This window comes from Bombina bombina, chromosome 3, assembly GCF_027579735.1.
Source record: "Bombina bombina isolate aBomBom1 chromosome 3, aBomBom1.pri, whole genome shotgun sequence".
NCBI lineage: Eukaryota > Metazoa > Chordata > Amphibia > Anura > Bombinatoridae > Bombina > Bombina bombina.
In genome coordinates, this window is record NC_069501.1 from 500,475,470 (window position 1) to 500,492,985 (window position 17,516).

At 36.4% G+C, this 17,516-nt stretch overlaps 1 protein-coding gene across 1 annotated transcript in view; it reads right to left on the reverse strand.

The window, feature by feature from the left end:
- OARD1 (O-acyl-ADP-ribose deacylase 1) overlaps positions 1–17,516 on the reverse strand; it is a 57,995-nt gene that overhangs the window by 15,174 nt on the left and 25,305 nt on the right. The window contains exons 3-4 of the mRNA XM_053706864.1: positions 16,881–17,025; positions 16,578–16,636 (exon numbers count right to left, since the gene is read on the reverse strand). Coding sequence (XP_053562839.1) covers positions 16,578–16,636; positions 16,881–17,025 — 204 coding nt within the window. The remainder of the gene's footprint in view (positions 1–16,577; positions 16,637–16,880; positions 17,026–17,516) is intronic.

The following is a 17,516-nucleotide window of genomic DNA, read 5'->3' on the forward strand; positions in this document are numbered from 1 at the left end:
TAATATACCCAACTCTACCTATAGCTGATATAAAAAAAAGAAGTTTGTTTTGAGGCCCTAAAGTGGTCTCTCTTTTCCCATATTAACCTTCGCTAGCTGTTCTATTTTGCCTATGTTTGAGGTTCTGGAGAGGCCTCTAGAGTTCATTAGAAGGTTCACATTTAAATTGGCAAATCACAACTGCAAACTAAAGTTGTTCATTATTGTTTATTCTCCTTTCTAGATTGTTTGTACACACTCAGCATTGTAATGTACTTGACACTCGTTGCATTGACTAATTGTGCATACTGTATTTTGTTCTTATTTTGTGATTTGCTTTTTGAAACCTCAATAAAAAAAATAAAAAAAGGGAACATTGTTGAATGTGTAATACCAGATATAAAATGATTTGATGGCACTGGTTGTCAAAAAAAAAAAAAAAAAAAAGTTTCACCTGCAAGTAAATCAGAAATGCCATTATATTTGAAACTAGATGGATACATCGACTACATTCCACCCCCCCCCCACCCGTTTCTTTAAAACGCAAACTGTAAGGTTTGTATTTACAATTACTGGTTTTCTGTAATAAGTTAAAAAAAAATATGAAACCTCAATTTTTTCTGTTTCATGATTCAGATAGAACATGAAATTTGTAAACAACTTCTGAATTTATTTTTATCATCAATTTTCGGGTTTCATATCCCTTTAACATTGCTTGGTTACACAAACAAAATGTTTTATATAAAGCAATTAAAAATAACTATATACTATTAGCAGGAATTAAATACATAAACAGAAGAGAATTCATAAACTAAAATAACACAAGCACATACCCCAAAAATAGCAAACAATCACATGTTCATCTAATCTCAGTGGTACTAATGTCACAAAAACCCCCACAAATAATATAAATATAATATTGACAGGGGATAGTTTGAAATGCCATTGCTTTTTCGTGTTTGGAACAGCATTTAAAAAAAATAAAAAAAAATGTAGTTATGTATTGTGGTAGTGATTAACTTTTTTTTTTTTTTTTTTTTTTTAGCTGCTCAAGCCAAAAAAAAAAAACTTTGCTTTATATAAACCACACAACCTACCACTTAAACTGAAATGGTCAAACATCTTTTTAATACAATTAAGCATTGTCGCCAAGGTGTTAAAGGTTACGCTAGCCAACAAATTTGTCTAAAAAACACAATTTGTAGATGCAACTTATTTTCATTTTTTGCACATATTAAAAAAGGGACAGTCTACACCTTAGTCATCTTAAAAAAAAAAAAAGTCTTGCATTTGATTAAGCTGCAAATAGCCTCCTGCACCTTTTCTATATCATGCAGCAGGAAAGTTAAAAGAAAAAAGTAGTCACGATCTGGGCTACATCTAGGCACTCTGCTGAATAACATTGGCAATCTGTTGAATTCAAACTAGTGAGCCTTTTGTGATAGGACGCCATATGCAGCCCAGATTGTGATGTTATCAGTGGATGGAGCTTGGCAGCCATTTCAAAGTAGCCAGAAACAATATTAATTTTAAAGTAACTTTACCATTCCTGCTGCATGATATAGAAAAGGTGCAGGATGCTATTTAGTCATCTTAAAGTCTTATCTAAGATAAGGCTGCAAAGGGTGTAGATTGTCCCTTTAAAAAAGGGACAGTGCACACCAATTTTCATATAACTACATACAATAGACACTACTATAAAGAAAACTATGCACAGATTATATAAAAATTCAGTATAAAACCTTTTAAAAACTTGCTTAGAAGCTCCTAGTTTATGTTGATGAGGTTGACTGGGACATCCAGTGAAAGGGGCTGGAAAAACAAGAAAAGCAGAAACTCCCCCGTCCCCCAAAATCCTTACATATGAACAGACAGATAAACAAGAGGGTGTATACATCTGACACTGTGGGGCTTGGTTAGGAGTCTGAAAATCATCACAATGTTCTTAGAAAATAAACAAAAAACTATACACTAGAGTTGCACCGATTCCAAGTATATGCATGACTACTTGTACTCATGCAAATGCACAGATACAAATTGCTGTTATTTGTATTATTGTAAGAGAGTTAATAAACTGAGATTTCCAGCTCTGGCTAAAATGGCCCAAAAATATATCTTTCTGTCCCATGCAGTAGTGTGGAAAGTGAAAGACTGTTCAGCTTAGAGTCAAATGTCCTTACTGATAGCAGAAACAGACTTCTAGCTGAACATGCAGAGATGCTTCTGTTCCTTAAAGGGACACTGAACCCAATTTTTTTCTTTCATGATTCAGATAGAGCATGCAATTTTAAGCAGCTTTCTAATTTACTCCTATTATCAATTTTTCTTCCTTCTCTTGCTATCTTTATTTGAAATAGAAGGCATCTAAGCTATTTGTTTAGTTTAGACCCTGGAAAGCACTTGTTCATTGGTGGATGAATTTATCCACCAATCAGCAACAACCCAGGTTGTTCACCAAAAATGGGCCGGCATCTAAACTTACATTCTTGCATTTCAAATAAAGATACCAAGAGAATTAAGAAAATTTGATAATAGGAGTAAATTAGAAAGTTGCTTAAAATTGCATGCTCTATTTGAATCACGAAAGAAAAAAAATTGGGTTCAGTGTCCCTTTAAAAAGAACTTGCCACAAATTTTCAAAAAATTATTCCAATTGCTAGATTGCCTGTTATACTGCTGGTTCTCATCTTGCACAATTATGTTCCAAACATACTGTACTCTGAGGAACATCCTTAGTTAGCTTATATAATTGCAGGAAGAGTGATCATAGGAAAAATTAAGTTAATTCCTATGAACACTTATCCTACAATTATAGGACTAGATTTAGATTACATTTGATTGGTAAGCTTTACCAATGCTCTGTTCACATTTCCAACTCCATAGACTTTAATGTAATCTAGCCATTAGTGTTGTTCCCCATGATTAAATGGTGCACTGTTCTGTTTTTTACTGTATTGCACTTTTGGTTGGTTGTGATTTTACATTTGTTATTTATTGTTGTTATTAATATATTTTATTGTAATATTTTTATTTATAAACATTTTCTGTGAACTTTGTAACAATCAAATAAAAGTTTTATTATTTCATAATGTCTTTTGAGTTACAGTTCCTCATAATTATAAAGAAGGTATCTTAAATAATTAATCTGTATTGTGCTTGGTAAACTGTCACGACATAAAAAAAAGTATTGGTAATTGGTATTGGCGAGTATTTGAAGAAGAAAAAAAAAAAAAAGTATCGGTACTTGTACTCTGTCTATAAAAAAAAAAAAAGGCATTGTGAAACCCTACTATCAAAGGTTACAAAAATATGCCCAGATGAGATAGAGAAGATGAAGATAGAGAAGATGAAGATAGAGAAGATGAAGATAGAGGAGATAGAGAGAGATAGAGAGAGATATCATCTACAAAACATTTATGCAAAGAAAAATCTAGTGTACAATGTCCCTTTAAGCGGCATGAGCGAGATCTGAACCTCAGCTCTAAAAATAGCAAGGAACTTTATGTACTTAGCTATCTTGCCTCTCGATAATTCTTTATATAAAAAGTCATACACAGAATTCCATCACAAACGTTCCCAGTCAAAAACAAAATGAGCTGTTAAATAAGTTTGCTCTTCTAAATCTCAAATAGTCCTTATTGTAACAAAACATAAGAACAAACCTTTTATGGAAGTATAAAAATATATAGGCTGTCTGTAGCATAAATAAAGCTACATTAAGAGCATATAAGTCAAGTAGACAGGGATTTACTCGTGTGGTCAGTCAGGTCGGTCTTGTCTGTGGTTATCAGGAATATCTAAAAGAAAAACAAACAATGACATTTTTTTTTATCTAAAAGTAAAAAATAACAGACTTTGTCTGCGAAGATCATCATAGCCATTAAAAATTAATCTGAATGTGAGGTTATGACAATCCGGGGTAGTTTATAACCATGTTACCTGAACATGGCTATAAAAACAAACAATTTGATGATTTGATTATGAAAAACCTCTGAAAATGGCCATGTGCAAATACATACATTGAGATGTACTTTTATTAAAGCATAAGCTCTATAACTTCTTGAACACAACCTAAAACCTTTATCATCAAAAGCTATACATACATTTTTATTAAATAATGACTAACTCGCCCGCCCACCCAAGATTTCCCCGCACAATCATATTGTGTGCTTGCCTAATGGAACATATTCTGGAAATTATTTTTTATCTTGTGGGTTTACATTCCTGCATACAACACAAAAAATATTGTGAAGCTAAAACATTTTTTTTCTTGGAGGTTGCCTTTTGTAACTTTGCCTTAACTGGTTCTTCTCCTAAAAAAAAATAAAAAAAAAAAAAATATAGAGGCTTGAGTGCAATAGGTGATTTTTGTTGGCCAAAAATATGTAGACACCCCTACTAATTATTAAGTTCCAATGTTTCAGCCACATCAACAGGTGCATAAAAGCCAGCACATCACTATGAAAAACTGTAAAAGTTTGGTAGAGGAGAGCTAACAGCCTGGGCTGTTTTTCAGGGTTTGGGCTAGGCAATTTAGTCAGTAAAGGATCATCTTAATGCTACAGGATACACAGACATTTTAGACAATTGGGTGCTTCCAACTTTGTGAGAACAGTTTGGGGGAAGAACCTTTCCTGTACCAGGATGACTTTGCCCCATGCTCAAAGCAAGGTCCATGAAGACATGGTTTGACAAGTTGAGGAATTTAAGTGACTTTTGGCTGAATGGGCACAAATTCTCAGACACATTTCGAAATCTTGTGGAAAGCCTTCCCAGAAGAGAAAACGGTTATATCTGTAAATGGGGGAAGCCAACTCCATAACAATGCCCAACAAGTTAGTATAGGTATGGATGGTCAGGTGTCCACATTCTGTTGGCTATATAGTACATTTACGCTCTTTTTTTTTTTCTTTTTTTATTATTAAGGCGAGGGATGTTGTCTAAAACCATAAACAGAAATTACCAGTCTCCATACTATGAAAGTTCTACAGTGCAACTAACTGGAAAGAAGAAATTCCTTATTGCACAAAAGATTGCAATTTCCACAGCAATTCAAACTGACCATGCAACGTCACATAAGACAGACATACTACAGAAGAGAATTCTTAGACAACAAAACTGCTATAATTTGTAAGCAAATTCTAACACGATTATCACTAAACAGCCACATATTTGGGGGAAAATGTTGTGATACTGATCAACAGGTTTTCATTATAGGTCTACACAAAATGATATCCAAATTTACAGGTGTGACAAATTGTAGATCTTTAGAAGCCAACAGTAATATTAAGGAGTCAGACAAGGGTATTTATATACATGTATGTTAAGAGTAAACCAGAAAGTAAGAAGTAAAATACTAGGAGCTAGTTTCTAGTTCCATAGATTTGTAAATATTCCATCTATCTGTGGAAAGATGCATCTGATTTTTGATCCCTTTATGCCTCAGTACGCAATTAAAATATTTTACTTTCAAGCTATCAAAATGCATTTGAGTACTGAATTATAAACTCTTATGAGCCAACAGAAATTACTCACATATAGAGGCCAACTCTATCACTGACATTTTATGCAACACTCTTAAAAAGACCCCAAAATAAAATTAGCTATTCTGCAAGTACTATTAGAAGAATATCTTGTGCATAATGCGTACTTCCTGAGCCGACTTCAGTATACTAACGGAGATATGTATCATTGAAGACCAATGCCAAGTAGAAAGATCCATCCCAAATAGCTCTCTTTCTTCCCTCACCTCCATTAGTCACCAACAGCTAGGTACTGCTATTTCTGAACAAAGGTGATCCCAGAGAATCTTTTATAACCATTTGTCTTTCAAAGAGAAACCCAAAGTTATGAAAAAGCCAATGATTTTTTGTATATGATCGTATCTGGTGGCTAAATAGTGGCATCAAATATACCAAAATGGGCCTAAATCCATACCTCAGGTTGTCTACTTTAAACATACATATATATTTTATTTATCTATTTTCTTCCCCATGAAATTCCCAGTAGCAAAAGGGTTAATATACTGACTTGTATGCCCCTTTAACCTGTGACCAGATGAACGGTCAAATCCTGAATCAATATATTTTTGGTGTACAAAATAAAAATCATTTTAAAAAAATAAATTAAAAAAAAAAAATGTACAGCAGCACTCTTGCACCAAATCTGGTTTGCAATATACTCTGGTTAAAAGTCATCACTGCTAGAATAATATATTGACATGTATGTAACCTGCTGCTGACACGATAGTTGCACACTGATACATTTTAAGCTCCACTGATTAGCAAGCCAACTTAAGAGACATAAAATTAAAAACTTTTCAATGTACTTCTATTATCACTTTGACCTCTTGGTATCCTTTGTTGAAAAGCATACCTAGGTAGGCTCAGAAGCAGCAATGTACTTTGGGGAGCTAGCTGCATATATATATGCCTCTTCTCATTAGCTCACCTGATATGTTCCGCTAGCTCCCAGTTGTATATTGCTGCTCTAGAGCTAAATTTAGCTAGAAACACCTGTCTTTCTCCCTGCAGTGAATGGCAAATCAGGAAAACCTTCCAGCTATGGCTAGGCAGTATACGCACAAGAAGTGTTTAAGAGCTATGTAAACATGCCAATAAAATAAAAAGATCCCCCCTCTGTCACACTACACTTCTTCTACAGACAGCCGCATAAAATAGTACAATAACATTTAAAAAAAAAAAAAAAAATTAAAAAAAAATATATGCGCAGTTGTTGCACAGCATGCCAAGCATTAACAGAAATTAATGCAAATATAGAACAATCCCCTGATAATAAAAACACAAGATATGATGGGCTGTACAAACAAGTATGTTCATATGTGGTATAATGTTACAGCATGGAAAAGTATAAAAAAGTACTAGGCACATGAGCAGTCCTCGGTAGCTAACAGGCTATCATAGAAGCAGGGGATCTCTCACTCACACAACAAAATGGTGTACCAATTCTAGACCAAGGAACCAGCTGAGCACAAATATCAAAAAAGTATTAACTGTAGCATCAATGTTTCACACGCAGGCACCAACCTCCATTGATCTAAGTTAAAAAAAAAGCTAAACTAAAGAAATAGTGTAGTTTTATATACTGCTGGCACAGTGAAGCAATACAGAACAACTAGAAATGTATACATACCGGCAACTTTATTAGGTACACCTGTTCAATTGCTTGGTAACACAAATTGCTAGTCAGCCAATCACATGGCAGCAACTCAATGCATATAGGCATCTAGTACGTGGTTAAAACTGAAGTGACTTGCTGAAGTACAAACCGAGCATCAGAATGGGTAAGAAAGGGTATTTAAGTGATTTTGAACATGACATGGTTGTTGGTGCCAGACGGGCTGGTCTGAGTAATTAAAAAACTGCGGATCTACTGGGATTTTCACGCACAACCATCTCTAGGGTTTACAGAGAATGGTCCGAAAAAGAGAAAATATCCAGTGAATGGCTGTTGTGTGGACAAAAATGCCTTGTTGATGTCAGAGGAGAATGGGCAGACTGGTTCGAGATGATAGAAACGCAACAGTAACTCAAATAACCACTCCTTACAACCAAGGTATGCAGAATACCATCTCTGAACGCACAAGACGTCAAACCTTGAAGCAGATGGGCTACAGCAGCAGAAGACCACACCGGGTGCCAATCCTGTCAGCTAAGAACAGGAAACTGAGGCTACAATTCGCACAGGCTCACCAAACTTGGACAAAAAAAAGTATTTGAAAAACGTTGCCTGGTCTGATGAGTCTTTATTTCAGCTGCAACATTCAGATGGTAGGGTCAGAATTTGGCGTAAACAACATGAAAGCATGGATCCATCCTGCCTTGTATTAACGGATCAGGCTGGTGGTGTAATGTTTTGTGGCACACTCTGAGCCCCTTAGTACTAATTGAGCATTGTTTAAACGCCACAGTCTACCTGATGCTGACCATGTCCATCCCTTTATGACTACAGTGTATCCATCCTCTGATGGCTACTTCCAGCAGGATAATGCACCATGTCACAAAGCTCAAATAATCTCAAACTGGTTTCTTCAACAAGACAATGAGTTCACTGTACTCCAATGGCCTCCAGATCTCAATCTAATAGAGCACCTTTGGGATGTGGTGGAACGGGAGATTCACATCATGGATGTGCAGCCAACAAATCTGCAGCAACTGCGTGATGCTATCATGTCAATATGGACCAAAATCTGAGAAATGTTTCCAACACCTTGTTGAATCTATGCCACGAAGAATTAAGGCAGTTCTGAAGGCAAGAGAGGGTCCAACCCGGTACTAGCAAGGTGTACCTTATAAAGTGGCCGGTGAGCGTACACACACAAGTTGTTGCCCGCGGCTTCGCTCACATGGATTTTGTGATTTGGAGGCAAAAAAAAATAAATAAAACATGTGCCCTTTCGGGTTGCACACTCGCTGACATGAACTTTGTGAGTATTCGTTAGTTCTCAGTGTTTCTTGTACATGGGCACCAATCAGATAAGTTGCGGACGGGGCGTCCGTCTGGCACATCAAAAATGTGTTATTATTCTGTTTACAATTACTTTAATATTAAATTGTAATTATATTATTAGGACTCTACTGTCAGATGTGAAGAATTTTTTTTTTTTTTCTAATTTAGTGATTTCCATATCTTGAGAACTACCGACGTTAGAGCAAGAAATTTGGCATGTAAACGTACTTTATATTGAAGATTTGAAATTATAATTTTTATTTTTATTTTATTTTTTTTTAAACATCTTTTTCGGTTTTTGAGATATAGGTAGTCTCATATTTCACTCCCCTTTTCATCCCCCTTAAGTGGATTTTTGGGAAATAGTAAAAAAAACACGATTATTTTGAAAGGAAAATGTAAATACCAATTTTCACGCCTGTAACGTCTTCGGTTTTTGAGATATAGGTATCCTCATAAATTCACCCCCTTTTTGTGGATTTTCGGGAAATGGTAAAATATGTGTTTCTTTATTTCTAAAAGGAGTATCTAAATACCAATTTTCACGTCTAACATCTTCGGTTTTTGAGATATAGGTATCCTCATATCATCCCCCCCCCCCCCTTGACGAGTCAGTCTGTCAGGACTTCTTATATAAATGGGTATGATTAATAATAAAAATAGTTGCCAACGAATTATTATTGATAAGGTGGTCTGCGATTAGTTGGTCATTTGTATGGCACCAGCTGCTTCACTCCAATAAACTCCTGCACATGGTATTTATAAAAAAATATAAGATATAAATACCATTTTTTGCACAATACCATGTGAAGGAGTTCATCGGAGTGAAGCAGCTGGTGACGTGCAACTGGCCAACTAATCGATGATGAGATTCGTTGGCAACTATTTTTATGATCAATCTTACAGATTGGTTGTTGCAGCCCTAATATATTATTGATATATTCTGTTTAGAATATTTATATGATGATTACAAATAACCTCTTATGGTTGGGGTGCTAGGCCACCGGAGGAGATAGAGGAGATTAATAATAATAATAATAATAATAATAATAATAATAATAATAAATATATATATATATATATATATTTTTTTTAATCAATAGATATTCACACAAAAAACATAAAAATGTATGCTTACCCGATACTGCCACAAAAGAAAATAATGTGAGTCCACAAATTCATTCATTACCTGTTGGAAATACTTCACCTGGCCACCAGGAGACACGCCAACAAAGCATTAAATATCCCTCCCACTTCACCTACCCTCTCAGTAATTCAAGTAGAGGATAAGGAAAAGTAGAGACACAAAGGGGGTATAGAGGTATCAAAAGACTGCCGCCACTACATTATTTAAGGGCGAGTTCATGGACTGCCAAGAAAGGAAAATGATTTATCAGGTAAGCATAAATTATGTTGTTTTCTTTCTAATGGCAGTGAGAGTCCACAAATTTATTGATTTCCTATGGGGAAACTAATATCCAAGCTGTGAAGTACACAAATAAATAGGGAGGGAAAGGTAGGGAAGACAGACCTAAAAACTAGGCACCACCACCCTGAATGACCCTTCTATCCAAGAATGTCTCTGAGGCAAAGACAACATTCAGAAGACATCTGAGAAAGAAGACCATGGCCAAGTAGCAGCCTCACATAACAGATCAACTGAAGCCTCATGTTGAAGACCCAGGAAGAAACCACAGGGTAGAATATGCAGTAATCCGTGATGGAGACTGTTGGTTCGCTTCTATGTATATCATGCAAAGCAAACTTCTGAGTCAGAAGGTAGGGTAACCCTTGTGCTCACCGACTGCAGGACAAATAAGGAAGACGAAATTCCATGGTCACATTAAACTAGAAACTTAAAGCTCTAAGAACATCTAGATTGAAGACAGCCTCTCTCTAGAAGGAAAATTAGGACAACAATGAAACCACAATCCTCTGATTAATATTGTGAGTTGAAACAACCCTAGGGAAACACCCCATCTTTGTTTGCAAAACAGTCCCCACTGGATAAAAAAAAAAAAAAAAAAATTAGATAATGCAGAAACTCTACTAGCAGAAAAAAATAGCTAACAAAAAAATAAAAAAATCTTCAAGATAAGATTAATATCAAGAAGCATAGGCTCAAACTTAACCCGATGAATAACTCTAAGAACAAGAGTAAGGCTACATGGAGGAGCATCAGGATAGAAAAACCAGATCTAATTCCAACAACAGCCTGAACAAAGGACTTAAACTGGCAACCTAGCCAACTTCTTAAAGGGACAGTATACACTCATTTTCATATAACTGCATGTAATAGACACTACTATAAAGAATAAGATGCACAGATACTGATATAAAAATCCAATATAAAATGGTTTAAAAACGTACTTAGAAGCTTTCAGTTTAGCTTAGTTGAAAAGCCCACTGCAAGTGGGAAATAAGACACTCCCCCTTCCTCTGCATATGAAAAGACCCTTTACACAAACAGGAGCAAGCTGGAGAAGGTAGCTGACGGTATTCAAATAAAACTTTGGGGCTTGGTTAGGAGTCTGAAAATCAGAGCAATGTTCTTTAAAAATAAGCAAAATTACAAATTTTTAAAAAAAACAAACTTTATGAGCTTCATAAATAGATCATCTACAAAACATTTATGCAAAGAAAAAACGTGTATAATGTCCCTTTAAGAAACAAAGAAAAGGACAGAAATCTGACCCATAAGAGAACTAGCCGACAGACCCTATGCTACACCATCCTGAAAAAATTGAAGAATAATATTTGGAGATTAAAGAGATAAGGAAAAAAAAAATCTCTGAACACGCATGTACAGCATGTCACATGTTGGGAAAAGCAATAGCCTAGCAGCCTTCAATTCCCAAGAGCCACTGGAGAATCTTCACCTTGTGCCAGGGGAACCCCCGTTCTACACACTAAGACAGAAAAGTCTTCAATTTTAATCAAAACACACGCCTGGTAAAAGGTCTTCTGGCCTAACCAAGAATCAATAATGGTCTCAAAGAATCCCGAGACAAAAATATGCATGCAAGCTCCATGCCATCAGTTTAAGAGAAACTAGATTTTGATAGAAGATGGGACCTCGCACCAAGGTCCAGCCTCTGATATAACCCCCAAGGAGGAGCAGATGACATTTTCACCAATAGCTGGAGCTAGCAGGATCGCTGGAATACCTTCCAATAGATTTAAGCTATGACTTGAGGAAAAAGAACAATTGAAGGAAAAATATATTTACTAGGTTGAAGTGCCATGGAATTGTTCTTCGCAGACTAGCATTTATGTGGGAAGCCATCAAACCCATCTCCGGGAACCTCCACTCGCTGGAGATCTGCAAAACACCTCCTGGTTTAGCGACCATTCCCTGGAGAGAACAGTCTATCTGCTTGGAAAACCTGCTCCCCAATAGTCCACGTCTGGAATGAGAAAAGCTGATATTTGACATTGAAAAGACTCTGCCTACTGAGGATACAAGAGATTTCCGCCTGGTGATTGACATAATCCACCAAAAATAAGTCGTCCGAAAGAATTGAATAAAACTGATTAAACGCAAAACTGGAACCACTAATGAAGAGCATTGAAGCCGGCCCTCAGTTCCAGAATGTTAATGGAAGGATTGCTTCCTCTGGGCACCAGGTCCGCTGGGCTCTCATAGACCTCCACACAGTGTCCCAGCTTGTCAAACTTGCATCTGAAATCAAGATCTCCCAGGCGGCATAAGAAGCACAAGCCCTGGAGAACAGGTTTCTGAGAGAGTCACCAGGAAAGTGACTCTTATCACTGATCCACAGATATTTACGGAGACAGCTCAGAGAAATTCCAGCTATATTGGCTGAGCATACAACTGTATAGGACTCGGAAGAAAACGAGCAAAAGTAACAACATTACAAGAATTTTCCTCAATTAGGGTAGAAGGGCAAACAACCTCCTGACTAAGGTCTGACATGATCCTCCATATGAAACAGATCAAACGCCCAGAGGAATGGAGACAAAAACTCCCATGAATACCAATTGTATATACAGCTTACAAAAAAAAAAAAAAAAAAAAAAAAAAAAAAAAAAGGTGCACCTATCTCGCTTCCCAAAATCTTAGATGTAACAACCAGTTCTATTGGAGAGCAATATGAAAACTAATCTCTTCTCCATGATATCAGGCCCAGAGCCACGGCCCTAAAAGAACCGAACAAACTCTGAAAGCAAAGAATGTCTAAACACTATCTATGCTATATCTAGGGACCATCAGATAGATATGGGAATCAGCAAAAGCAGGCAAAAAGGGAATCAAATCACTTAGATGCTTATACAAGAGCTAGATAAAGAACTAGTATTATAGATAGCAGCCAGATAAGAATATATTTATGTGCAAGCATTTAAGAGTGCTAAGAAACCAGCAGACCAGATCATATTCCATAGAAAAAAGGAGTTCAATCACTGATAAACCAGTCGAAAACATTATCTGTAACAAAAGAAAATATGTTTAGACACCAGTAATGCAAAAGGCCATCGGATATGCTTATTTCGTACATGAGAAATAGACATATCTAAAAAAACATCCGGAATCTTTCTATATAAGAAATCAGATGTTTAACACAGGAGAAGTAAACAAAACTGATCTCCAACCAAGTGCTTTAAAAACAGTGGAAATGGTGATAAACCACCAGATAAATGTATCATCTATATAGCCAGATGAAGAACTGGCAATGCTAAAAATACCCAGCATATTTATTTTCTATAAAAGAATCAAGCATGCTAAACACTGCTAAAGCGAACAGTCATCCTATGAGTTATCAGCTATATAAGATATATTGGGATTAAGTACCACCAGGCATGTATAGTATCTATATAAGAGAAATATTTTATTTATTTTTTTAAATAATCAATAAGCATATTTAACATATGTACTGACAAACTTCAAAAACATTAGACATGATTATTTGTCAATTTTTTTTTTGTACATTTAGTCACTGTATGAGAGCCTTATTTTACATATAAGTATATTGAAAACCACAGATTATGATACTAAACCACCAGAAAAGTGCTCATATTCTAAATAAAAATAAGGGAATTTAAACACAGAAAGTTTCCACCTAGGAAATAATACGTGAAAGTGTTGATAATGCTATTCTACATGAAAAATAAATAGGATTCAAGTGCCATAAAACATTTTGCGTTATGTGCATAAAACAGTGTAAAATTTCAAAAATATCTGCAAAATTACTTACACTTTAGTGTTGCCAAGGGTATCTTGCTACAACCCTTTTATCAGTGTCTTACATGATACCTCCAGGGTTTGGAGTAACAAAGTGTGCATGTGAGGATAATTACTTATGCAGCATCATACACACACTATAGCGCAAAACTCCCCCCTTTATGAGAGCTTAAATGGCTAGCAATAGAACATCCATTTCAGCCTCATAGAGACGGTTAATAATTATACCATAATCTTAGAAAGCTGCTCCGGTCGAGTGAAAACCATTTAGAATGTTTTCAGAGTGGCCGCACAACTGGAAGAACCCCCAGGTAAGAGAGAGAGTTCCATGCTGCTGTCCAGACAGTAACTACGCAACCGCCCATATCAGAAAGACAAGCTGCCCGCTGTTGCATGGTGAAATAGTTTACTACAAGGCTTCATAAGGGAGCAGACTACATTCGCACCAAAACTAGACCTGCGGCGGGAACATTAACCCCACCGCCGCCAGTCTCAAATTCCAGCAACTAAACTTGTTACCCTTATGAGGGAGCAATACACTACATGATTCCATAAAACAAGCTCACTAGCCTGTATCATTACGGGTTGAGAATGTCCACTTAACAAAAATGTGATAATTTACCTTGCTCGGAAAACTACTTCCACAAGAGTGCCCCAATAAAAGAGTAACTAACCAGCACTGCGGTATAGGCAGTTCAGTGTCCTCTCTATTACTACCTTGTTTGCAACCAGGCTTTAGAGGTGATAAGCATGGCACTAGTTACAGCAGCCCTATGAGGCAACCAGCCCTTAGAGGGATAAAAGGCCACCCTGGTGCCAAAAGAAAACAGAGTACTAAGGTGCCTGAGCGATCACGGCCATACCAGCTCATTTAACACCCTTCGGTCTCCACCAGGAATACAGTTCCATTGAATTCCCTCCCAAAATAGGCTACAAGCCCCTGAACTGGGTAGTGAGAGACGGTTCGGTACATGAAACCCCACTGGAGGTCCATTGAGTGTTGTGTGTACCAGGTTTTCTTAAAGGGATAGTAAAGTCCAAATTAAAAACTTTTATGATTGAGATACAGCATGTAGATTTAAACAACTTTCTAATTTTATCATAAAATTTGTTTTGTTCTCTTATTATTCTTAGTTGAAAGCTAAACCTAGGTAGGCTCGTATGCTAATTTCTAAGCCCTTGAAGGCCGCCTCTACATTTGACAGTTTATCAAATCTAGAGGGCATTAGTTCATGTATTTCATATAGATAACAATGTGCTCACACATGTGAAGTTATTTAAGAGTCAGCACCAATTGCATGAAGAAGGGCAAGTGTGTCAAAAGATCCGAGATAAGGAGGCAGTCAGCAGAAGCTTAGATACAAGGTAATTATAGAAGTAAAAAATATATTTCTATAAGTGTTGGTTGTGCAAAACTGGGGTATGGTAAATAAAGGGATTATCTATCTTTTTAAACAATAACATTTTGGGTGTTTACTATCCCTTTAAACATGTTCCACACATCATATATGTCTAGCGAAACCTCCACCAGAGGTATTTATACAGACAAACTATCTCCCCTTACCCACTAACTCCTAGTAGGAATAGGCACTAATTACCAGGACTAAAACAGCATTAGCTCTCAGGGAAATGTCCTCAGTTCCCCACATATAGACAACAAGACATTCGTGGGAAAATGGGTTACTGGACTTACCCTGCTCTTCAGCCTGGGTCTCAGCTTCAGGTCTCTGAATAATCCAGTCAGATGCCCTCATCCAGCATGGATTTCATCTGCTGTCCTAGACTGTGTTTGCTGTATGGCCAGGTCTGGCAGTACCTATTTTCATCCTGACAGGGACCTGACACACAAGGAAAATCATTGTAACTAACACTGTTTGCATGAAAGAAAGGATAGCATAAGTACACTGGAAGGAGGCATGAGAAGCTTCTTGCGAAATCCAGTGGCTAACTTTCATCAATACTCTACTACAGGAAACAATTTATTAAGGAACAAAGAAATGAATCTTCAGCAGAGCTTCTCTCTGCCATCCTCCTAGTAGAGGAAGCAAATAATTACTGGGAGGGTAGGGGGAAGTGGGAGGGATATTTAATCCTTAGTTTGGGGCATCTTTGCCTCCTCCTGGTGGCGAGGTGAAGTATTTCCCATAGGTGTAATGAATGAATTTGTGGCCTCTCACTGCCATTAGAAAGAAATTGATACCAATTTTGCTGTAACATTGAAGACTTTTTTTTTTTTTACAAAAAGTGAATGTTTTATAAAAATGACACAATAACTATGCTACTCAGCAATTGTATTAACCTTTTTACGCCGTTAGCAAATTCTATGACGTCCTAACAGAACTGGGCTTTAACGTCATAGAATGTTCTACCATATACGGTGTCTTGCAGCTTCCCCCTTTGACGTAGGCAAGGATAGGCCTGGGGTGTGTGCCTAGAAGCTTAGGCAGTCCCCCATGATCAGATCCCGGCCTTGAAATCACGCAATTGCATGAACGATCGTGTGATTTCATTTTTACATCGGTGTGAACACTATTATTTCGTACTAAAAAGGGTTAATAGCAGCCTCACCCAAATGACAAACACACAAGCATTCCTAGGAAGTAGTATATAATATACATTTAAATCCATCATAGTCTCCCTCAACTAATGATAATGCAATGTTATTCTAAAATCCATACTCAAGCTTAAAATCATCCAAAATTAACATTTATTTTCAGGTGGAAATTGTGTATGCATGCGTCTAGTTTCATACATAACTATGCATCCCATACTTGGAAATACAGCATGTTTATCCACACAACAAGCATTTGAATATTATGCCTGAGCTGCTACTGAATTGTGTGTCCTACCTTAGGAATCATGCATGAATGGGAGTGGTTTTTTTATTTTAATAAAAAATAAAATTGAATTATTCTTAACTTGTTCTTACCAAATAGTATATGTATCTTTTATTATTCTCCAAAACAGCAACATCTCCTCTCGGTTTATCTAAGAGGAGGGGAAAAAAACTGCGTCAAAATCTCCAGATACATGTTCTGGTTTATAATATATATATATATAAAAAAAAAAAAAGTTAGTGCAAAAAGCAACAACTAAAAAGTAATTTGTGGACAGACATGATGGGTCTAGGGTTCTTATCTGCCATCAAAAACTATGTTTCGACATACGTAGAACCCCCCAAAAGTATACAGTTCAGAACTTTAACAAAATACATCTATTTGACTAGACTTACTTTGTCTTTTTATCTCCTCTACTCTTTGGAATCTTTTTTTGAATGCCACAGCAATCCCAGCTCCCATACGACAGTCAGCACTGATGCAGTGAGCCATGGAGTCTGTAACTGGACATTTAAAGAGGTCGTCACGGATATAACTGATCTGCAGAGAAGCACAGGGTCAGTGTGGTGACCTTTGACATTACTTGGTCTACAGTTGTAAGAGCAACTCAATAAGCCACTACAATAATTTTATTTTTTACATTAAGAAAGCTTACTTAAAGGGACAATCTAGTCAAAAATAAACTTTCATTATTCAGATAGGGCATGTAATTTTAAACAACTTTCATGTGTGCCAGAGTCAGCACTGATTGGCTAAAATGTATGTCTGACAAAAGACCTGAGATAAGGGGGCAGTCTGCAGAGGCTTAGATACAAGGTAATCACAGAGGTTAAAAAAAAAAAAAAAAAAAAAAAAAAAAAAAAAAAAATTTAATGTTAAAGTGTTAATATAACTGTTGCTTATGCAAAATTGGGGAATAGGTAATAAAAAGGAATTACCTATCTTTGTAAATAATAAAAATTCTGGTGTAGACTGTCCCTTTAACTTCCAAGAGGTCATAGGAGTAACACATAATTAAACAAGGTTAATTG